The sequence below is a fragment of the Neolamprologus brichardi genome, chromosome 13, assembly GCF_056152115.1.
Source record: "Neolamprologus brichardi isolate AB-2024 chromosome 13, ASM5615211v1, whole genome shotgun sequence".
Classification (NCBI taxonomy): Eukaryota; Metazoa; Chordata; class Actinopteri; order Cichliformes; family Cichlidae; genus Neolamprologus; species Neolamprologus brichardi.
In genome coordinates, this window is record NC_142116.1 from 25759377 (window position 1) to 25783922 (window position 24546).

The following is a 24546-nucleotide window of genomic DNA, read 5'->3' on the forward strand; positions in this document are numbered from 1 at the left end:
GATTCAGTTTATTTAAAAAAACGTTATCGTCTTATACTTTGGTGAATACTTTGGCAGAAAGGAGAGATGGGTGAGAGTGCGCCGGACATTTGGCTGGACAAAGCTGAGGTTTGCCTCAGTATGGGACTCTATCAGTCAGCCAGACAACTCCTGGCTGAGGCCCACATGGTGTCTATGGTAAGATTAGGAAGGAAATATTTGAAAATATTACCCTAAGCTTTATTTATCATTCTAAAAAACATATTGCTGATCTACTCTTTGTCACCACTATCAGAAAGAACATTTATTCTAATAGACTCAACTATGACAAGAAAATACCCTCAACTAACATGAGACACAGTATTCAAGCTATGACGTTACTTTACATCCAGGATGTGCTAAGTAAAGTATTTCACTACCCATTACCCTGCAGCATAGCCTAATATGCAGTGGCACAACAATAAAACTACAGGCTACATGCTAACATGCTGGCACAAATCCATAAACTACTAAGGAGGACATAGAGAGGATTTTCTTTTAGTATTGAATTTGACAGCAGTGTTGTTGGAAACCAGGGTAAATGACACTTCACAGAAAAATGATATTGACACAGCAATTCTGCTGTACTGCCAGGGGTTAGCAGGGGCTGAAGCATTGTTCCAGATTGATTAGATTAACGAGTAGTCAAGTCTGAGGACTCATTAATTAAGTTTATTGGTAATCAGTAAAGTTGTTGTCACAGAACTTCAGCATCTAGCTGGCCAGTGCTACAGAAGAGGAGCGAGAATAAACAGAGTAATGTTCAGAATTAGTAGGTGATTTCAAATGTTTCACACAACTCAACAAATATCATCAAACAAAATGTGTTCCTGGTAGGATTTACCAAAATGTGTCTGTGAGCTAAAAGCCTGTTTCTGCATGTCTCAGGGAGAAAAAAAACTTTTAATAATAAGTTATATATAAGTTTAAAAAATTTGCTGATCACAGATTTTCATCTTCAGAGGTTATGTTTTTTCGCATTGTGAAAGACTTGAAAACCCAATTAAAGTATAATAGTTTGTATTAGTTAAAGGTTGCATAAGAATGCTTGGCAGATGAGTGCAGGCTAAACTGGATAGTTTTCAATCTTATGATGAAGTTTACAGTACTGCACTATGCTGGACTAGTGCAGGGCAGGCTGTGGTGTTCATGGTCAGTGTTGGGTTACATCAAGAGTAGCAGACATCAGTTTAAACAGCTCTGTCTCCTTTAATTTTGTTAAATTCAGTTAAAAAGCAGTAAAGTAAGTAGAGCAGCAGCAGTAAAGGTCAACTGATAACTCAAAGAAGACAAATTTACTGGAGCTCACGATACATATTTTCACAAGTTTTATTTCAAAGTGATTTTAGGTTTCCCTAACCTTCTAAATCCCACTGTAACGCCTGGTTATGGCCTGTTGTATATTACCTTTGGCAGCCTGACATTTATCTCTAATATCACATCGACCGGGATTCTTCACTGCTGCCTCTGTCTTTTAATGCTGTCTTTGAAAGAGTCAATCCCTTGTTAGAAGCAGTGGGCAGGTGTTTGTGGCCTGATCACAATTCGTACTTTATCATTAGATATTTGTCTTCTCATAGTTATAGAGTGCTTCACTGTTTTCCCCTCTTGCCTCAGAAACTGAAGGCAGCTGATGGCAACGTAAATGTTCTTCTTCTTTGAGTTGCTCAATTTAGGAGTCACTACAGTGGACTCAATCTCACCCTATCCCTGGCATCTTTGTCTGTCACACCAACCCTGAGCATGTCGTCCTTCCTCTTCCCTGGTGGCTCCATCATCTTCTAATTCCGCCTTGCCTGGTCGCTGCATGTTAACTAAAGGCTTAGGATCTTTCACTTCTTCTTTTTTCCCGGTGCTATCATCTCTCTACTTCACCCTCTGTTGATTTGTATGGTTGACAACAGGAGTTTAAAAAGCTGCTCCAGGTGAGGCTCAAACTCACAACCTCAGCATTGCTCTACAGTGTACTGTCATATAAGTACCGCACGCTAACCGATTGCGCCACTGGAGCCTGTGCTATGTTGCAATTCAAGTATCATCTTAATTGTGTAACAGTAATAAGATAACTGAAATTTGCTGCAGAAAGATGTATTGTGATTACAGTTTGGAAATGCTATGTAGTCTTTAACGCTATACAAACTGAATTACACAAAATATGATGATGTCTAGACTAGAATTACTTCAGAGCCAAATTGCATTTGGTTGCTTTGACTCTTCTATAATTGATTTAATTTCTGATTCAAACCATTTCTGTTGAGGTGCTTGGAGACCAAAATGTTATATCAAGAAGTTTGATCTATCTGGCCAGTTTGGCTTGTAAAGAGCAGAACTATGCCCAGGCTCTGATTCTGCTAGACAAAGCCCAAACCCTGGGTGGGGATGAGGACTTCTGGTACCAGCTTACCCTTACCAAAGTCACAGCTGTGGTATGCCAGAGAGACAACGATTTTCAAACAAAGGTATAGAATTCAACCTTCTGATGAGTCTTTGCACAGTGTTGTGTTTGTAGAAATTTTCCCTCAAGGCTTTTTTTTTTCTTTTATAGGTTGATCAGACTATAAAACAAGGCTGTAGAGCTCTGAAGCTAGTACTTGAGCAGCGGGTAAACCAAGCCCCACTGCTCACATTCTTGATCATCTCATTGGAGATGAGGTAAACATGAAGCTTTCTACTTAGATGTTAATAGTGTTTAGTTTTTCTTAGTTAAGCTGACTATATTATAAATGTTTTTTGTTTTCTTAAGATTTGTTTTCATTTCTGAACTTTACTTTTGATCTCTTCTAAGTGAATTTTATATTTAACCACAGATGAATATTTTTATAAATATCTTATACAGCTTTGAATAATGCTAAGCATTCAAGAAGTGATTTGAGTACTCAGAGTAGAAAAGCACTATATAATTAACAGTTTATTTACCATTTATCTACTATTTGCAGATATATCTGGAACACTCTGATGCTTTGTCCCAAACAACTATTGTATTGTTTTAAGTCTAAGGTTTATTTAGCTGTACAATACATATTGTATTTTTTAAGTACTGTTTAAGCCATTTACAGAATGTCACAATGTGCCTTCACTACAGACTTTAAACTTTAAGAAATAAGATCTACTTTGCATGTTGGAAATTATTCTAGTTGCTTTACATAATGTGCATTCAGTGTAATTCATTTGAACATCTGTTTCAAATTCTGTTCTAAATGTTTAAAGAAACTGACAACACTGATTATGTAGCAATGTCTACATCAATTACGTATTTGATGTAATCTTTATCTAACTCAGTGTGATGTGTTGCTTTTCAGAGGAGCCTTGGAATGTATACGTGCCATTGGCAGTGGGGAACCTTTGGAGACATTCCACACTGAGGCTTTCCAGAGGCTAATGACTGCCTGCGATACACTCAGAGAGAGCGCCAGTGGCTTTACTAAACTCGGCTATAGACAACAGGCAGCAGAGGCACATGGAGAGTGTGCGCATGGTTTGAGGTTAGTCAGCCACCAGTTACACCAGGCCTAAATTGAACAGTATTTAAAATTGGAACAGTTTTAAACCATGCTATGTGCAGTATGGAAGTGCAGTGTTCACTACAGCAAATAAAAGTGTGCTTGTTTTCATTCAGTCTTGTTTTCTCACACAGACAAACTTTTGCCCAAATCCAGCTGGTGCGCTCTCACCCTATACGCACACTCAAATAGTTTTCTACTTGGGTACTGTTCAAAACTTTGTATTTCTAAAAATCCAAAACAAAAGAAAAAAGATAAAAATTTGATGGTGACGATGCAGTACAGTGGTGTAATCGTTAGCACTGTGACTAACAATCAAGAAGGTTCTGAGTTCAACTCCACCATCAGGTCTGATTTAGAGTTTGCATGTTTTCTCTGGGTGCTCTAGCTTCTTTCTACATGTCCAAAGACATGTGGTTAAGTGATTCAAAATTCAAAATTGCCTATGTGAATTTCAGCCCTATGATAGACTGGTGACTTGACCAGGGTCTACCTTACCTCTTGCCCTGTAATAACTGGGATATGCTCCAGCCCTCCCCCCCTCCACGACCCTGATAAGTGGATGGATGGACTTTAATGTTTTAAATTTTTGATAAAAAAATATTTATAGTTTTGAAGGTTCTAAGAATAACAAACAATAAAGAAGAAAATAATCATAAGAAGTGTATCATAAGAAGCATTTCGAAAGAATGCCTGTATAAACCTATAATGGAATCACGTGAGGCCCATTATTATTGGAGCATTTTTTGTAGTTTTGCCTGTGTACACTGCTGCAGTGTATTTTAAATCAAACTACAAAGATGTGATTGAAATGGGGACTTTCAGCTTTAATTCAAGGTGATGCTTGTGGGTTCTAGACTTCAGTCACTGACTTCATCCAAGTATTTTCATCCAAGTATTAAATACAAAGCAACAGACAGAGGCTAAACAAAAACTGTCTTTATTCAACAAATGAAATGCCCTAACTGTAGGTGCATTTTCCATCCATTAGAGTGTACAATGCTGCAGCTACTGATTGGTAGTTAAAGTTTCTGTTGAAAAAAGCATACACCCAAATTTGTTTTAATTTAAGAATCCCTTCAGGAGCTGCAAGTGTGATCCCACACAGAATTAGACTCATTACCGAGTGGGAGGATGTAGGGGACAGATTGGAATTACACCTGTTTTTTCTGTCTTGGTGTGCTTTTTATCTTCTACTATTATTAGTTTTCTATCCTATTAAACTATTACAGAATCCTAGCCAATCATACTACTGAAAGAGAGTCGAAACAGAGCTTCCTGATGAATGGGCTCTCTCAGTTGCAGCTTGCTGTCACAGTGCAGGAACATGCAGTACAGAATGCTGAGAGTCTGCTCCCCCCACAGGAAGAGGTAAATCTGTCATCTGTCATTGTCATGATGTTTTCTGCAAAAAACGTTGCGAGCTTTTTAATCTCTTACATGTAGAAACTTCTTTTCCTATCTGTGCTTTCAGCCAGTCACAGAAAGTCTGCTCATGTTTGAAGCAGCAGAAAATAAGGCTGAAAAAGGACTTTGAGCAGCTGTGATAGTACATTTGTTTGGCTATAACAGTCAGAGTTTAACAGCCAAGCACTCTGGCTGAGATTGTTGTGCAGATGGTTAAGTTTTTTCGATTTTTCTTTTTATTTAGAGAAGTTTTGAGCTTATTTGGAATGAGGAAGGGAATTTACTCTGGAACATCTAAGTAACAGGCTTTGTTTGTGCTCTTTGATTGACCGAATCACAATAAAGTTTGTATTACTGTGTCACTGTCATATTCTGGGCTTCCTTGTTGTATGATAGCTAATTATTAGTGTATCTATGTTTTCTTTATATACCTCCATATTCATTCATGTAAATCTTCTTAAGTAGTTCACAGTTAAACATAATCATTTTTTAACCTGCTACCGGGCCTCAGTGTAGCCCTCACACTCTCATACAGATGAGGTTATATGAGGGCTTCAGGGGCAGAGATGAACTGGCATAATGATGGATGCAGCTCTGATAGAATCACAAAAGAAAGATCGATCCAACAGTTCCCACACCTGCCGCAAATCCTTGTTCAATTCGTTTTTTGATTAAATCTGCTATGGATGCTTGACTTAGCTGTTGGAGGCTGAAAGCTATGCCGTAGCACTGTGCTTTCAGTAGGTGGTGCTGCTGCCCAATACTGGATGAGTTTTGCCACCCTACATTGAAAACAGAAGAAAATAGTTGTAACCTCTGAAGTCATGCTCATTTATTCATATTTATAATTTGGGTACACCTGTGTTTTAATTCTGTGCTATTTAAATCTGGGTTTTCACCTTCAAACTGCTGCCCGAGTTTCTTGATATCCACATCTCAGAATATCTGATCCAACTTTGTATCTAAGATCTTCTCTGAACTCATCAGCACAGCCCACTCGTATACCCAAACAGACCAGAGAGAATATTTGTCAGCTGATACGTGGAAATGAAACACTAATTGCATTAAGGCTAATTTACATCATGGAGCCCTTCTCTAAAAAGCTGTCATCTATTTAACACTGTCTGTCAAGCTGGATTTAAGAAGTTAGTGTTCTTGTGTGAACACAGCATGTGATGTCACTAGGTTGTTTGGAGTTTTATCTTAAAAACCATAGACTGCCCACTTTTACTCTCTGTCTCTTATTACACACTTACTATAACACTTTCTTGAAGTATAACATTGCTTGAGTTCTGCCTCACACACAACAACATATAAAGAATATGTTTGTGTATGTTAGAGTTCTGTTATAATCTGCTTCTTGTATTTGTATCATGTGTTTTTTACACTGGTGCTGTTTTCATCCCTGCCAGAGACATGGACTGTCACTGGCAGCCACGCGGAGGCTGCTCAGCCTGCGGCTGGCCCTGGTTGAATTCTGCCTGTCCATGCTAGAGGAGCACTGTGCCGAGGAGATGCTGCAGGCTTTGGCCTGCGAGAAGATGACCTTAGCTGAAATAGCACTGGGGGAATATTCACGCTGCACACCTGAGCCTAACTCCAAAGAAGAGGTTAAACTGCAAACACTTTGACATCATGGTACAAATGTGAGATCTTTTTGTTGGATTCAGATGTAGTCGAACATGCCGAGTACAACACAGACCCCTCATTTGACATGAGTTGATATGATACATTTTTAGATTCTGCTATACACCGACATTCTGCATTCTACACATTTGAATTATTGTTTATAGTTTTTGTTTGTTTGCATATTAGCTTTATTTTATTCCTTCTTTCTTTATTTTACAATATAATAATACAAAATAGTTGACTCACAGTCATGTAGGAATCTTAGCCTCAGTTATAATAATAAACCTTTACAGGATGGTTATGTTAAAACTTTTTTTTACAAACTAACAAAGATAACAACTGGAAACATTTCCTGTAGATTTTTATTTATTTAAATGTGTATTCTTTCAATGTTATTTAATCTAAAAGTATTTGGGCACTTAGTTTTAGCTTTTGTTCATTTAAATTAACTATAATAACCCCACGAAAGTTGCACATCACAGTACTGTGCAAAAGTCTTGAGCCGCCCCTGATTCCTTTTAATTTTGCTTCCATAAAACCAAACTTCCTTGTAATTTGGAAAGTGGGTTTGATATAGTTCTCCAGGCTCTTCTAGCTTTGAGAAGTCAAATATTTTTTTGTACAACCAGAAAGAATCTGATTGGCAGCAACTTAATTTTTCAGCATGACACTGCTAATGCAGTAAAATCATACCCGAATAGAAACATGCACAGTGGAACATTATCAGTCAGTTGATTGGCCTCCCCAGAGCCCTGACTTCAAAAATTTTGAAGCAGTGTGGGATTATCTTGACAGAGAACAGAACAAGAAGCAGACAACATCCAAAGAAGAGCTTTGAATGTCCTTCAGGAAGCCTGGAGAACTATTCCTTAAGACTATTTAAAGAAATGAAAGGAAAGCTGCCTAAGAGATTTCAGGCTAAGTTTAAAAATGAAGGTGGTCATACCAAATATTCACAAGCTCATTAGAGGATTTCCATGTATGTTTGCATGTATCTGTAACACAGCACAATAAAACAAGGCTTGACTTAAAACTTTGGCACCATACTGCGGTTTAGTTGAAATGATCTTTTCTAAGAAAATACTCTTTGAATCTAAAACATATTTTAAGGATAGAAAATAAACCAGCTATTAAATAAATGAAAAAACACCCCATCCTCTTGTAAACCCTTAGTTCATTTGTCATGTTTCCTATGTACAGTTTTTAAGACAGTTGATTATGTCCAAGATCCATTTTTTCCTAATGTTCCCTTAAAATTTAGTTCAGAGGTGTGTGCAGGTTAGCTGCCACTTGGGGGTGCTAACATGCAAAGTACTAAGAGCCATCGTGTGTGCACTGCTATGAAAGTCGTCTGTGGGATTTCTAGTAACGTAATGTGCCAGAGATGTTTGAATAGCTGCCAGCGTTCATGGGCTGGTATGCACTCACTCCTCTCTGCTGCAGAATGATCCTCAGGTGAGAGAGAGCCTCATATTGCACTCAGTACTAGCATGTATTTCTTCTGTTAAGATCCACATTTACAAAGGCTGCTCTAAACCTCAACTCTGTTGACAACTACTTTAGAATTGTATCCATTCTCAGTGTCCTGTCTGCCAGTTGATGCATGCTTGGAAAGTCCAATAAGACGTTAGCAACTGCATCATCCAGAAGTCTGAAGTGGAAATTATTCATTTAATATCGATCATTTAAATTATGAGTCTGAGAGCTCGCAGTTCTACTAGCATGACAAATACTGTCAACCTTTGCCCTTCTATCAGACTGTGTGTGTTATTTTTGTAAAATCCCAGTTCTTTGTTTCTGATCTTTCTTTCTTGTCTTCTTTTGTTTTTCTCTTCATCACTTTCTCCACATGTAGGAAATTATTTTTTGAGAAATACACACATTTTGTAACTAGAGTACTTCATGTTGCCTCCACACAGGCCGATTCTGCCTCTTATTAGCGGCTTTCATAAAATCTTTTCCCATTACAAGAGAAAAGCAGATCAACTCAAATTTGATCAGCTAAAAACAGATCAAACCTGGGCTTGCATTTGCTTCCAAAGCAAATTTCTCTACAGCCAACTCCCAAACATCAATGAATGAATGCATCCAATCAAATTTGGAGTCTGTGAATCCAGCTAGTTGTTTGTCAGTGTAAGTAAGCAATTTGTTTGTGATCTATCTCCTCATCTGACCTTAATTTTGTTGTGTCTTGTCCAGGAATGGATGAGTGTGGGAACAACCTTGGGGCAGATTGCTCTAGGCCAGCTGGCTGCAGTCAGCTCTCAGTCCCTGGACAGTATGGAGACCAGAGCTCATTGCATGAGCCTAATGGGAAAGTACATGAGACTGCTGGCTGTGCAGGAGGATCCCATTTATCTGTGTTCTCTGTGGGACACAAATAAGCAGGTGCATAACACAAACGTTCAGCTATAGCTTTACAGGTAATGTGTATGTATGCAGCCCTATGGGCCATAGAAAGAAAAACTGTAGAAACTTTATCATTCATATAATTTCTCTTTATCTGTGGAAGTCAGAAGTCTTGGAGAACAATCAGGCCTTTTTGGATGCAGGCCCAGATACACACATGCATGCACCGGTGCACAGATGACCTAACACGGGGTTACAAGCTTATAGTGATTAGAGAGATGGATATTCTTTTACATAATTTAAGACAGAGAAGCTTAGAACTTCAAGGTTTGTGATCATGATGCGATTTTATACTAATCATGATCTTGAAACAACTTTGTGCAGAAGGAAGCCTGGGCCGGTTCTAAAGCCGTTTCCACAGAGGAAGGGGATTCGCAGAAAGACAGAGGATCAAGCAGAAAAAAGCTGCGAATGACCTCTGCCAAAAGTTCTGAGCTGCAGGTACATACCCTCTGACAAGTGACCCCAGCACCCTAGACTCATCTCTAATCTGTGGTTTTATATTAAGGTTTTCCCCACTTCTCAAATCCCTCGGAGGGAACTCTCCAGGCATCTTGCATAGTTCTCATATTGAAAGTGAGCACAGAAAGATCTCCTGTAAACATCAAACTTGCAGAAGAGAAAAGAGAGGAAGTGTATTATTTATGTGGCAACATTTTGGAATGTTAAGTAAGATTCGGTTTTGACGTGCCTGTCTGCTTTGAGATTAATGATATTGTCACGAAATGTATTGTTCCTAAAATCCCGGCGCCATTTGAATTTTATCAAAATGAGATAATCACCTGCACAGACAGCTTTAACCAGTTTCTCTATTATGCGGTTTTATTTGGGGAGGTTGGGGACGGTGCTTTGCCTGTTAAACTAATTCTCTGTTGGAGAGCATGGTGGGGTAAGATGAGGGGTTTTTTTGTTGTTGTTTTTCCTTCTTTTGACTTGCTTATGTTTACTTAATAAAACTTGTAGTTAAAGAAATATGAGGAATTAAAGCACCATTTAGGACTGTTATCTATTAACTGAAACCTTAATGGTATGAAATAAGAAGTGATCACAGAAGTGATCTTCGTGGTCTACATGCTCCACACCCTATGTAAAGATAGATCAAGATGCTGTTATTGTTGCTGTACATATGCTTTGTACAGTGAAATTGGAACATGTAAGAGCATGTAAGCATTTATTTATTTATAGAAAGTATTTATTATTTACATAATATCTTTCAAATGAGCCATCGGAGAAACCACTTGCAAACTATTTTATAGACCAGATTTTAAAGTGCATCCTTAAATATTATTATTCATAATTAAACCCTTAATATTGCTCTTGGAGTTCTTGGAGGGCAGGAAATACATTTAACACCAAATCTGTTTACACTTATTGTAAAAGTGTTGAACTCTTTATTCTCTGAAATGATTTGCTTTTTACTTTCGATACTTTCAACAGTATTTTTGGCGTCTAGATAACTGTTTACCTTATAAACGTCACCTCCAATGTAGTATAAATACAGAAATATCTGCACATCATATTCAAATGGATTATGCTCCACATGCTGACAGGAAAAACTATGATTTGAAATTTCTGACAAATTGCATTCCACTGTCTGTGTTCTAAGGAAAAAAGCGGTCGAACCCTTGACATAAAAAGCCTTGAGCTTGTTTTGCTCCGAAACCACTGTTTTGGAAAAAGTGCTCGCTTTAACAAATCACACTTACACTGTTGCCAATGTAGTTACACATTTCTACACACCGGTGATATAGCATTATAACCCTAGGAAAATACCTTTTTACATAAAACATATATTGTCTGTGAAACCAAAAAGTTTCCAAAGGCAAAAAACTTGTAACGTGGGGTGAGGCTGTCAGAGCTGGCGACTTGGTGTATCATTTTTAGCTGGCTGACAACATCAGGTTTGTGTGCGTCTCCTCATTCTCCTCCTGTTCTCTGTTGTGTGTTTTTCACGGTGAAACAGACACACATGAAGCAGACACAAGTGAGGTACAGTGAAGATTGCATTACCTTAGTTGACAACAGCATGTTAAGTTACGCTAACTTAAATACTGCATGTGCAAAAAAGCTTTGACAGTTGTGTTTAGTTTTAACTGCTAGCACATAGGTATGTTCCAGTGTGCTCTGGACACAGTGTATTTTTTCATTGTTTCTGTGACTTTATCGCTCCCTTGACGTGCTGGAACAGCATCCTCCTCTGTGTGACAGGACCTTTAGATTTACATATTACTCACTGGATTTTCACATCTCGTCTAAAACACTTACACCAGCAAGAGAACTTAACTGTGAGTGTATGGGGTTCACTGATACAGAGCAACTACAGGGATGCTATGTAGACAAGCAATAGAGGGGTGAGGCAGAGACTAATTTGCATATGTATACAATCACAGTTGTAGAATTTGATTTTAAGCCATATGCAGGGGTAACTTTCATTAAAGTTCATTCATTTTGTTATTTTGGCTCCAGAATTCCTATTTTAACATGCATGTAAACATATATTTACAACTGCATGACCATGATGTGTACATGTGTGCTTCTTATGTTTCTTTATTCTGCTACAGAAAAGCCAGAAAGCTCAGCAACTGTTGGCACAAGCCAGCAAAGCACTGGCTGAGTCCATCAGCCTATGTCTCCAACACAATTTATCCTCCTCCATCTTGGCCGGTGCGTCTCTGAACATGTTGGAGTGTCATGGCCAGTCTGACCCTGCAGTGGCCGGTCAATATCTTGCCCTGCTTCAGGTACATGCAAAACACATTCCTATTGTTTTTTGCAAAGATGATGTGCGTGTGCTCAGATTTTGTCTTTGCTTGCTTATGATGTTCTTTAAGAACACTTATGGTAATTCCTTAAGATTAACCGCTCTTTCGTCCACCCGTCTCCTTTATTCCCAGAGCTGCCGCACTGTTGCTGTGATGGCTGAGGTCCTAAATTCTGCTTGTGCCGACACCAGTGCATCCCAGCTCTCAGCTCTGCTCAGCATCCGCAGGAATCTGCTTCTTTCTATCGAGGAGAGACCCAGCAGCATGATAAGGGAAGTGGAGGACTCCCTCAGCAGCCTCTCCAAGGTAGCAGGTCACCAAACACCCATGCTCATGATTTATGGATGCTGTCATACCCAGCTTAGTAAATTCCCTTGATGGGGAGCAAAATAGTGGTGCTGTTATGCCCTTTGCTTCAATTGCACTGTAGAGTTCCAAAGTCACACAGAGCAGTGGAGCTGGAAACATTTTTTGGGGCTTTAAAGGGTTTTATGTCAAAGCAGCAAGTCCAGTGTCTGACATCTTTGTAGTATTTGCAGCCCTGTGAGCATTCTGGGTAACCAACAAAGACAGGAAAACTTTTGAATTTTATCAGAAACAGTTCAATGTTTTGATATTGGCTATAAAATGAAATGAAAGAGTCAAACAGCTGTTTATAGCTTTAGAAAACTGCTGCTGAGACCTCCTAAACATATGCATTGAAAAACTGATGATAGACAGGCATTGACACAAAGGAGAATATTTAAATCAGCATTTATGGACGAGAAGAATATTTAGGAAATGGTAATAGGAATGAGAAAATTTGTAATTTCTGTCATTTGTAATGTCAGAGAAAGATGTTATCAGAACATACCAATTTGCCTACTGAGCCAGTTGTTTCCCGGCTCTATCCTTCCAGGGGTAGCCTCTAGGGTAGGGTCTTGATGGAGGGTTGTGGGTCTCGTAGGTCACAGTGGGTAGAGCCATTCATCTGGCTCTGCTCACTGTACTGCGCAGCGACCTGCCCCTCATTTTAATTACACTATAGTCATTAAGGTTCACAACATCATCAAACACATAGGGCTTTGGGGGACAGGTGGGTTAACCAGAAGCTGGTGGGTGGGGCTGCTGTATTGGCCCCATTCACCCCTTCACTGCTATCTGCCCCTCAATTTTGATATTAAGGCTCTCCCAGGTACTGGGTTATTCTTGGGTCCCTGGAGCCCTGGGACCCTGATCTGGGCTCACACCAGCCTCTAGTGGGGTTGGCTGCCCATCGCCCCTGGTCATCTGGGACTCCCACCCATCGGTCATGGGCGCCCGAAGAGTCTCTCTCTTTCTCTCTCTCACACTCAAACCACAAGAAGATTGATTTATGTACCTGTGCATTTTCGAATGTTTATGTTCAAAGTGTTGTAAGTTTGTTTTTCTTAAAGGTGCAGCAGTTGGCAATACATTGGGCATTTCTATTTGTATTTTATCCTTTTATTACATCTTCCCCAACCATTGCCATTCCAAGGAAGGCATTGATGTACGTCCATACCATCAGAGACGCAGGCTTTTAAACAGAGACCTGAAAACAAGTTCTCAGTTCTTTAGTCCAGAGCACATGGCGTTCATGTTTTCCAAAAAAGGCTTAAACAGCTTAATCCATTTTAAATGTATGGAAGAGGATTAGGGCCACTGGGGGAAAAAAAGTGGGCAAGTTTTTTTTTTTCTTCTTTTTCTGAATTCTGAGATTACAATCAGAATTCTGAGATAAAGTCACAATTCTGACGTTTTTCTCAGAATTCTAATAAAAAAGTCAGAATTCTGAGAAAAAAGTCAGAATTGTGACTTTAATCTCAGAATTCTGAGGAAAAAGTCATCAGAATTATTTTTGTCAGAATTCTGACTTTAATCTCAGAATTCTGAGAAAAAAGTCACAATTCTGACTTTTTTCTTAGAATTCTGACTTTTTCATCAGAATTATTTTTTTCTCAGAATTCTGACTTTAATCTCAGAATTCTGACCTAATTATTTATAAAATGTGCCTCCAGCTGTTTCTTTTTTTTGTCATTCACTTTTGCAGCTTTTTGTTGCCCCTCTCCCGAGTTGTCAGATGTATTGCTGTCATCACATTCAAAATTAACTATGATTTTTAACGAAATCTTAAAATGTCTTAGTTTGGACATTTTGATATCTAAATGTCACAGTGTTCCAACTTTTTTGGGATTGGGGTTGTGGAATACAAATGAGAATTTTGCTCAGTAAGCTCTTTCATTTGAGAAGGGGAAACAAAAAGCAGTTGCTATGACTATATATACATTTGTGATCTTTACTATCTGATTTGCAGACCTTCAGCCACCTGACAATCATTTCCAACCACCTGAGCATTCTGGGAGAACTCCCCCCCACTCTTAAGATCTTGCTGCTTCAGCACTCTGAAGATGGGTACTTTATGTTTTTTCATTTTCCATTTTATAAATGTTGTCTCTTTTGTGTAACTTTTGTCCCCTATCTCAATAGTATCAAAGCAACTGAGCAACTAATCACAGGTCACAAGTCACACTAGTTGTAGTCCTGTCTGGAGGAGCTGAATGAGCCCAATGATTCATGTTGAGAGTAGCACTTAATGTGACTAGAGAATTCTATGTTCTTTTCAATTAAGTATGTTCTAAGTAAAGGTGATGCACCACATATTTTATGGGTTTATAGTTAAAGAGTAGAAATTATTTTCCTTTTTGTATTGTTTTTTTTTTCAGGTCACAACTCTATGGTGGTTTCTATGAGGCAACTAAAGCTCAGAAGGGAAGGACACCACAAGTTACAGGTGTGATACATTTTTTTAAACTAATACAGTTGAGATAGATCTTTAGGTGGGCACTGTGTCTAAGCCAAAAAACTAAGCCAAAATGCAGAAGCAGTGTATAAAAAACAAATTTAAATACATTCACTGCTTCCATATGAATTTAGATGGTAAGAGACAGCTAGGTACTGCTAATCAAATGCTGTTGATTCTAGAGTCAAATATGAGGCAATCTATTCGAGAACCAGAGCTTGACCAACATTGGGTCAAGCAACATGACATGATCCCAAGTACAGCAGCAAATCTACAACAGGATGGCTGAAAAAGAAATGAACCAGTGTGTTGTAATGGTTCTGTCAAATTCAGATTTTGACATGGTTAAAATGATGTAGCTTAAGACAGTCGTGCATAAAGGAATCCCCACAAACCTCAATGAACTGAACGAATGTTACAAAGAAGAGCATCAGACTTTCTCCACAATAATGTGAGAGCATGATAATTATACAGAAAGCAATTACATGGTTCTAGAAGCTAGAATGGTGTATTTAGTTTTTCACACATTGCTTCTGCATTTTGCTTTACTTTTTTGTGACATTTCATATGTTGTTGTTGGCCTAAGGTGACATTAACCAAATTTTGTGAGCTGCTATGGGAAACAGATGATATCTTATTATACCCTGATATATAAAAACTTAGAATTGAAAGAATGTGTACTTTCTTTTTCTCTGTATCTTTACACTGCATCTGATTTGTTTCATAACCCTGAGGAATATGGTCTTTATCTCACACATGTATCATTGTTGTCTGCATTTATACATAACAAGGCAAATGGGGGGGGGGGGCTGGCATGAAACACCAGCTTTCATAAGTCATAATAAGTTCATAAGTCATGATATTAGCATATAGCTTTACTTACTTTACTCATGACCTTTCTGGGATTTGATTGACATAAGAAGTGGTAAGAGTGGTGCAAAGGGCTGGATGCACTGCCTGAGAATGTGAGAAAATTCATTAAACAACAAGCAGTGAGGAAAAGAAAAGGATAGATGAAAAGACCAAGAAGAGGAGGGTGTGGGAGATGCTCACGGGGACCAATTACAAAGCCAGTAAGTACTCAGCGTCTGTGAGTATGCATGTCTGATTGTGTGTCATTCTGTGGTTCTAGGTAGCTTGACGTGCTCTGGGATGGCCAAGGTTTCAGTCTGCCCGCAGGCTCTGCTGGCACTGAGGGAACAGACTCGGGCTTTTTGCCAGGAGACAAGACATGCCCTCCTCAATAAAGACTCTTTGCGCAGCGTTGAGGACAGGCTGGAGGCCTCTGAGGAGTATCAGGTTTTTCTCCATGTCTGTCCTGTTAAAGCCACGACTTGCCTTTCACTCTATTACTCACTACGGTGCACTTAATTTTACGTCATGTCTATTTCTTACTTACTGGCAAAACTTTTATTCCCAAGCAACATCTAACTGAAAGAAATGTACGTGTGAAACTGATCAGTGGTCTAAAACCCCTCACCCTGCTTTCTCTCTTGTTTCTCTATACAGAAACTATCAGGAGAGTTAGCATGTCGTTTCAGAGAACTTGTAAAAGACATGGAAGAATATTTAAATCCACTCCTCAAACAGTTTGACTTCTCTTGCTTAAGGTGAATCTGTCAGACACTTTAATTCCTAACAACTACATATTCCCTACATGGTTTTTTTTAACTTTAACACTTTTTTAATGCTCAGAAATCTGAACTCCATTATAAAAGAAGCTATTGAATGGAGTGTTTGAATGATGTACAATTCAAGTGTATGTGAATCTTTTGTATTGTTTATGTCATGGTTTATGTACACAGGGTTTTAGTTATGAAACAAATGTCTGACCAATTCTGATAATATGAATGGTTTATACTTTAAATGCCTCTACATAAGTGTAGTTTTGCTGATTCTCACCTGGTCTTATCTTCAGGCCAGATGCTGCATCTCTGCCAACCCCTGAAATGGCCAAAACCAAAGAGAAAGAAGAGAAAGAGAGCTCAGGTAAAGGAGCAGTAAGCTGTTGAACATACGCTTGCCTGTCTCTCTGACAGCCTAAGGTTATTATGGTTATTTTTGCATTGAATAAGGTTATTAAAAAGCATTAAATTGTCATAAATCCAGATTGAATGGGTTGTAATTACCTTTAGTCATGTCATAGGAAGAATTTTCAGAGCATGACACCGTTTTTGCCTCCTCTGCACATTTAGAGTATGCAAAGTGACTGAAGCCTATGCCTTTTTTAAAAGCATAAAGATCCATATTGTTTAAGGCTATTAATGTGGCTAGGTTGCAGTACACTCATGGGAATCCCGATGATTAGGAAAGAAAGAGGAATGCAGCCTTGCTAGCCAGCCTGCAAACTGTGCTGTGTGTTGAAGGCATGATTCCTCTGTATCATATGAACCATTATTCCAAAATTTGGTGGGATTTTTCTACTGCACATTGTTGGAGTTATCAAACCATCTACAGTTTTCTTTTTAAATACTTTTAGTTCTGCACATATGGTTAAAAACTGTACAAGTTGATGCCTTATAATGTCTGTACAGTCGGGAGTATATTGCTCTATGACATTTACACTGTCACAAAATATGTGATGCATGTGAAACTTGTACTTTTATGTGTATGATATATACAGTTAAAATGCCAACTGAACCAGGGGAGTATGTGGTGGTACTGGCAGACAAGAGGTTGCTGGAGCTGCCTCTGGAATCCATGTCTATCCTGAAAGAAGATAGCCTGAGTTCTGTGACTCGGGACTTTTCCCTTCAGCTTTTTTACAGTCGCCTAAAGAGAGAAGAAAAAGGTAATACATTCACATGTATATACTCTAAAATATTTGTAAGCATGAACTAAATCTCCTACCCTTTCCAAGGGACCTGCAACTTTAAGACCAGTAGCCATGTGAAAATTGATTGTATTTATATGGAGCCCATTAAAGAATTTATATCTGACATTTATAGACTACAGCTACATATTTGCAATACTCCAGCCATTCAATGTGACTGTGAGGCATTGCTAAACCATGGACCTTAATTTAAATTAATGGACTATTAAAAAGGTCCTAAGTTTGACTTGGTTATAGTCAAGGACACCCTACAAACACCCCACACACACTCAAACACACTCACGCACACACACATTAATATATATTCAAACCAGCTTGCTAATATTCTTTCACTGAGTTATTAATTGAAAGATGAGTAATGAAGTCCTTCATATAGCAAACTTTTTTGGCAAACTGTTGCGAATGACTGTTGTATCTGGAGCTCCATTTATCATTAATTTTGTTACTGCAGTCTTTGACATCATCTTTAAATATTTAAAATACTATTTTTTTTAATTGCTCCTGGAGTTTTAATTAAAGCCGACAATCACTCTCCAAGCAATACTGATTTTATCTCATTTATTTTTTAATGTAAGACAGAGTGTTGTTTTTGCTCTGCTATTTTACTTTATCGTTTTTATTTTGTTGATGTTACTGTCAGTAAAATTATGTAAAAACAGGAAGAATTCTTACCAGTTTTGAGAGACTAGTGTAGGGCCGAGCTGTACATTGAAGCGGAGGTCTATAAATGAAGGAAGCCCTTTCTGGGTTGCCTAAACCCACCCATACATAGGTGTACGATCGGACCTTTGCCTCACATCACATAATTCCTCGTTATCTGAGTGAAAAATAGCTTACATTTGCAGAGGTATCTTGACATCAGGATGTAGACTGCAAGCAGCCATCCATAGAAATTTGTTCAGGAGAGAAAGGTCATTTCACATCTTGCTGTCATGCAGAATTTCATGAAGACGTCTGTGAAGTGAACACCACGGCCTTTTTTCTCTCTTTTTTTAAATAGATGTCCATTAACTGTGTCTCCTGCTTGTAATCAGCAGACACAGTCAATGGTCCACAATGGTCCGCAAAAAGGCACCACATCAAGTTTTTCGTAAACTGTTGCACACTTACTGTCTTGACTTGCTCAGCGTGTCAGAAGATGAACTGATTGCAGGGTTTAGAGGCAGAAAAAAGAAAGAACCTTAACCGAAACTGACACACTGTCGTTTTTTCTCTTTCGCCCTTTGAAATTGTATCCACATTTATTAAGGATAGGTTTTTGTTTCAGATAAATCAACCAACATAGCTGTAAAGCTATAAGGCAAATAAATGAAGCCTAGGACACTATTCACATTGTGTTTTTATTTTTGATACAGTAAAAACAGAAACAAATGAGCATCATTTTACTTTATTACACATATCGTGCCCGGTCCAGTTGTTTCCTTTCTCTTTTTTGTGGGGTTGATGGTGTTTCAGTGCTTGGGGGATTAAGCACTTTACTATTTTGGAAAGGAATAGGTGAAAAGAAAGGAGGTAAAAAGAGCACTGAATGGGATCCTGCAGACATCTGTACCTTTTTAAAGGTTGAATCATTTGCATCGCTTGAGTCACTGTTCAAAGGTTACTGTTAAACTACTATTTATGTATGTGTGTGTCTGTGTATCCCTTGAGACTCGTATGCCACAGATGGGAAAATATTACAACAAGCTTTTCTTAATACATCTTTTGATGTCTGGATCAAACACACGGGTGATGATCAGACCACAGAAAAAATTAGTGTTTGCTTTTTTTCCCCCAGACCACGATTACCATAATTTTGACATCTACAGTTTACCATTGTGTCAAGAAGATGTAGCGCCTGAAACCACTTTTGAAAGGGCTATTTGTTATTCTGTGCACTGCTTTGCATGAAGTACACACAGGACAAATTAGCACAAACTATAAAAAGATTGCCCTCAGGGGGGCAAACACATGCTTTTGCACGCATGTCTGTTCTTACTGCTTCTTCAGATTTTACTGTGTGTGTTACTGAGTGATCAGGTTGTGTGATTTTAACTGTACAGTTAGATTTTACATTTAATTTTCACTTAGGAAAAAAAACATGGTGCTAAGCAGTTTTGTATATTAGAATTATTCTTTATTGCCAGAAAGATTTATAATTAACTATGGGAGTCACAGCAAACTGCGGTGGGTGGTCTAGATTAAGGTAGAACATACTGATACCATGTAGTCAGTGATGCTGTGTGATCTTTAAAAACATCCTGATATGAAAGGTATGCAGTCAAACATAACATTTGAAACAAAGTAAAGACATTTTTATTCAATCATACTAAAGTAATTATAAGATGAGGTGCAGTTGTGTTAAGGCAATGGTCTCCTATGTGCAGGTACTTGGTGATGTTAGGAAGGAAGGACTTCCTTCTAACAGGACAAGACCTGGGGCAGAACCAGGGTCAGGGAGAGACAGCTACTACTACTATTGTGGGGTTGATAAAGTGCTACTACGTCTACTTTCAATCCTTGGGAGGGTGAGAATAAAGAGATGGGAGAAAAGAGGAGAAGCAACAACAAACAACAAGGCCAAGAAACGATGAACCATAGAAAGAGAAAAGAAAATGTAATGACATGCAATAGATTGTAAATACGACAAAAGTGAAAAGAGTGAGTGCTTAAAAATTCTCCAGTGCATAATGACCAACAAGCCAGAGCCCACAACAGTATAACTAAGGTTCAGGATCATGTTATTCATTCCTAACTACAGTGGTCCCTCACTATATCACGGTTCACTTTTCACAGCCTCGCTGTTTTGCGGATTTTTTTGGGGGGATGCAGTTTTGCATGTTTTTTTGTTTGTTTGTTTTTACATTGTGGTTTGCATCCTGATCAGCTGTAGACCATTTTCAATCAATCTCGTGTTGTGTCTCCTGTACAGTATAGAATGCGTTCAGCTTGTCAAATTTACATAGATCTTCGCTAGCAGAAGACAACAAGCATAACAGTGTCAATGTCAAAGGATTAGAAGGTGAAACCAAACAGTCAGATTAGTCAAACTTCACTCAACTCATTCTTCTTGCTTCCTCTACTTCCGTACCATTGATTCTCTGGCAGCTGCTCTATTCCCATGTTCTGGACCTGAAAACAGGGTTTGATCTTCGGTTTCATTCTATAATACTGGACTTATTTTTCTACGAAGGTTTGAACTTTGAGAGTGTTTAAACAAGAGAGAAACGTGTGAAAATGTCTATGCCTGTCTGAGAAAAGTGTATAAAGTGTGTAAGTCAGGGGTTTTACAGCCTACATCTATATTAATTGTAAAAAAGAAAATGGTAAATGGCCTGCATTTGTATAGCGCTTTACTCAGTCCCTAAGGACCCCAAAGCGCTTTACACTACATTCAGTCATCCACCCATTCACACACACATTCACACACTGGTGATGGCAAGCTACATTGTAGCCACAGCTGCCCTGGGGCGCACTGACAGAGGCGAGGCTGCCGGACACTGGCGCCACCAGGCCCTCTGACCACCACCAGTAGGCCAACATGGGGTTAGTATCTTGCCCAAGGATATTTGCCATGCATCCAGGAGACAGCCTGGGATCACTGTACAAGGTTTATCAAAAAGAAAAGTTTGAAGCAAACTTTTAAACGGCAGATCCTGTCCATGTTCCACGTGAGGGGGAACCAATACTGTCTACTTTTGGAAACTCAAGGGACCATAAATGACACAAGAGCTTATCGGAATGATTATTATGAGCTATTAAGAGGTCTTTAAGAGACGACAGAGCCTGATTATAACCGGAAGGTCGCCGGTTCGATCCCTGGGCTCTCTGTCCTGGTCGTTGTGTCCTTAGGCAAGACACTTTACCCTACCGCCTACTTGTGTTAGCCAGAGGGTGGCGATATGGCGTGATATGGCAGCCTCGCTTCTGTCAGTCTGCCCCAGGGCAGTTGTGGCTACAACCATAGCTTGCCTCCACCAGTGTGTGAATGCGAGAGTGAATGAATAGTCGCATTGTAAAGCACTTTGGGTGCCTTGAAAAGCGCTGTATAAATCCAGTCCATTATTATTATTATTAAATATGTCTCTCTGTTAGTCTCTCTTAATACTCTTATTTTGGCTTTTCGGTTCAGCTGATGGCTCTTATGGAGCCTTAGCCTGATAATAAAGGATTGTAAGGACTATAATGCATGAACTAGTTTTGGATATTTCTACATTTGGCAATAATGAATAGATTAAATAAATACGTTTAAGTAAATTTTGTTCGGGTTAAAGGGCGTAACCTGATGAGGATGCACGTTTATAATAACGGTTAAAAAAATGAAAAGTAACTTTGTGTTTTTCTGAGATGTGCGTTATGCAAAGATCTGATTTTAATGACATGTTTGAGTACATGCTATAGTAGGACGTTTGTTATCAAGGCGGTTGGGTTATTAAAATGTGTATATCAGAATGGATGTTCATCGGTAGTGTAACTACTCTCATTTTAAGAGATGTTACGGTTTTATTTTTTATTCTCTTTGTTATTTTACTCAAAATTGTTTTTTCCTAAAAGATAAAATGGAAGTTTGGGATATGCCAAATTCGTTGAATTGTTGCATTCAGTATCTTTGCAAAATTTGAACAGATTTCACTTTGGAATAGTGTTGGACTGGTCAGCCAACAGATGGAACCTTCTTCTACAGCCTGCTAATGGCCTGACACTAAATAACAACAAATGGAACAACAGAATAATAAAAATAAACGTAATGTAATGATTTCTACCTTATTTATAACGTATAAAGCATCAGTTTTGAGTAATGCACTAAAAATGATAACACATGCTAATAGCAAGTGTTTTCCTTTGCAAAGGCATTGCAGCCACCACTTATTCTGCCACCAATAAGTGCCAATGACTTTGCTGTCTCTGAGAAAGTTGTTTTTAAAAAAAAAAAAAATTACCAGTCCAAAAGCTGTGTAATCTGCCCTGCAGACAAGTGTATGTATTAATTCTGCTTCCTGTTTGTGGCAGTTGAAAGTGACAACAAAAAGGAGACCAAAGGTGGCAAGGGAACTAAAACGAGGGGAGATCAAAGCCAAGCCATCAAAGCGGTGAGTTCAGTAAATTAATCTGGGCCTGCCAGATACAGAAAGCAATATTCCTTTTACCTCCTGTCAGCACTGGCAGTTATTTAAGTTGCTCCCTGCGTCTCTTTTAAATGTGGTTTTCAATCAATTACATAATGTTTTCATAAAGATCGTAGTTCAAGCTTCTGGGTATTTATCCCCTGTTGTGCATCACTTCTGTTTTTTCATCAAACCCTCTTTTCTGCTTCTGTTTTCTCAGTCGTGATATGTGTGTACAAAAGAATATTTGCATGTTTGCACATTTATGTGATATGTCATCTATTTATTTCCACTTTGTATACATTTTTAGCTGCTTTGAGCTGTAAAAACTAAAATTTGTTTACCCAGGTACCTGCCAGTCATGTGCTGCCTTCTAACACCTTTCCAGTGGACATGCGTAACTTCAAATGTATCTTTTGTTTTCAGAATTACTTTTGTTAAACAGAAATATGTAATTTCACATATAAAATTGGGTATTTAATTCAGTTCATTTAATTCAGGTCCGTTATACTTCTTAACATGCCTTTTAAAGATCTCGTTGACCCTTACAATGATGGCCACTTTGGTAAGTAATTTGTTAATATTAGCGGAAGAGAATGGATGGATGGATGGATATATTCAAAAACATGCAACTGGTCATTGTAGGTTAGATAAAGTGTTTAAGATGTCTAGAATAATATACACTATATCACACAGAAGGGACCAGTTTGAGCATGAAGATGAAGGAGATTTTGGAAACCCAGCATGTAACTCATCTGTGGGAGGGCTTCATGGGCAGCAAACAGACACCCAGGTGAGTCTTAGAGTGCAGCAAATCAAAGTTATACACCATTTTTTCCCTCTTGGCTCTTTGAGCACAGCAACAGCCAACTGTATCTGTTACATTCAACATACGACCAGTCACTTCTTCTTTGCTAACATGTCTTCATATTTGTTAAGCCTGTCAGAAATGGAGCAAATGTTGTGCAGATGCAGTGGCTTTATTTACCTGGGGGTGGAACACTTCATGGAAAACATACCACCTGACAAACTAGGATCCCTCAATTTGTCTGGTACGTTTACACTCTTATATCACATTTTCCCGCCTGTGATTGTAGTATTTGTAAAGGAATGTAAAGACAATGCATTTACTGCTTCCATCTCATAATTTAATAACTCACAGTACATTCATCACTTTGTTATGGCTACTACTGCATGTAAGCATTAAAAATACGAAGACTGTAATGAGTCGAATGACACAGAACCAGCCAATGTCATTGTCACACTGACATGAACTTCATAAGGTTGTTCTTAGTACAGACAAAGCAAAGAAAAATGGTATTTTAATTGTATACATGAAATGATAACCTAAAGAAATTGTGACATGGTTGGCATACTTGGAAGATGTTTGATAAGGTAATATTGTGTTAATAAGGCACCAATGACGGGTTTGGGAAACAAGAAGGAACAGAGGAGTGAAGTTGACAACACATGACAAGCTAATCTTCAAAATAAAGCAAGAATTAAGCTAAAAGAGGAACAAAGAATGACCCATTAAAAAACAATCTTTGGTTGGGTTTTCATGTCACACACAGACACACACAATCACAAGGTAAAGAAGTTCCTGCCACACTGTTGTGTGTGTCTGGAGCAATAATAAAAGCAAATAGAAATTTGTGAAGCAGTTCCTTCAGCTTTTCAGCAGAGGTCAGTCCAAAGCAAATACTATCCACACAAGAATTATACGTCAGATTCTCCCAATTTTAGTTAAGACATAAAATTCTAAAGTTTATGACAGTAAAATTAGAAAAAAGGTTAAGCAAGTGTGGCTTGTTTGGAAGGGTTGCCAAGAGAAACTCTTTCAATTTTATTTAAACAACTCCCAAAACTTTGGGGGCAATGCTCTTTGGACAGTTAATTTTAAAGTGGAGAGGTTTGTCCATAATGCATAGCATGATGTTATGTGAAAAGTAATGGGGATGATTTGGGCTTGTTATGTAGCCACAGTCAACAGCAGAGGCCCTGCCAGTCCAATCCCAATCTTTTGCAGTTGGGAACTGGGACATGGAATGTCACCTCTCTGGTGGGGAAGGAAACCTGAGCTCCTTCCCCACCAGAGAGTGTG

The 24546-nt window shown here is 38.5% G+C and overlaps 1 protein-coding gene and 1 non-coding gene across 8 annotated transcripts in view; one reads left to right on the forward strand and one right to left on the reverse strand.

Annotated features, from left to right (window-relative positions):
- cfap46 (cilia and flagella associated protein 46) overlaps positions 1-24546 on the forward strand; it is a 65649-nt gene that overhangs the window by 35912 nt on the left and 5191 nt on the right. For all 7 annotated transcript variants that reach the window (XM_087850373.1, XM_087850367.1, XM_087850371.1 and 4 more), the window contains exons 35-55: positions 58-177; positions 2277-2477; positions 2564-2670; positions 3318-3500; positions 4751-4889; positions 6338-6535; positions 8754-8942; positions 9288-9404; positions 11525-11704; positions 11858-12031; positions 14040-14137; positions 14449-14516; positions 15658-15824; positions 16035-16135; positions 16444-16514; positions 17149-17316; positions 22348-22427; positions 22791-22851; positions 22975-23007; positions 23139-23235; positions 23382-23494. In XM_087850373.1, coding sequence (XP_087706499.1) covers positions 58-177; positions 2277-2477; positions 2564-2670; positions 3318-3500; positions 4751-4889; positions 6338-6535; positions 8754-8942; positions 9288-9404; positions 11525-11704; positions 11858-12031; positions 14040-14137; positions 14449-14516; positions 15658-15824; positions 16035-16135; positions 16444-16514; positions 17149-17316; positions 22348-22427; positions 22791-22851; positions 22975-23007; positions 23139-23235; positions 23382-23494 — 2665 coding nt within the window. The remainder of the gene's footprint in view (positions 1-57; positions 178-2276; positions 2478-2563; positions 2671-3317; positions 3501-4750; positions 4890-6337; positions 6536-8753; positions 8943-9287; positions 9405-11524; positions 11705-11857; positions 12032-14039; positions 14138-14448; positions 14517-15657; positions 15825-16034; positions 16136-16443; positions 16515-17148; positions 17317-22347; positions 22428-22790; positions 22852-22974; positions 23008-23138; positions 23236-23381; positions 23495-24546) is intronic.
- On the reverse strand, positions 1936-2029 carry trnai-uau (transfer RNA isoleucine (anticodon UAU)). Its single transcript has 2 exons — positions 1992-2029; positions 1936-1971 (listed from the first exon to the last, which is right to left on the reverse strand). It is a non-coding gene; the product is annotated as a tRNA-Ile (tRNA).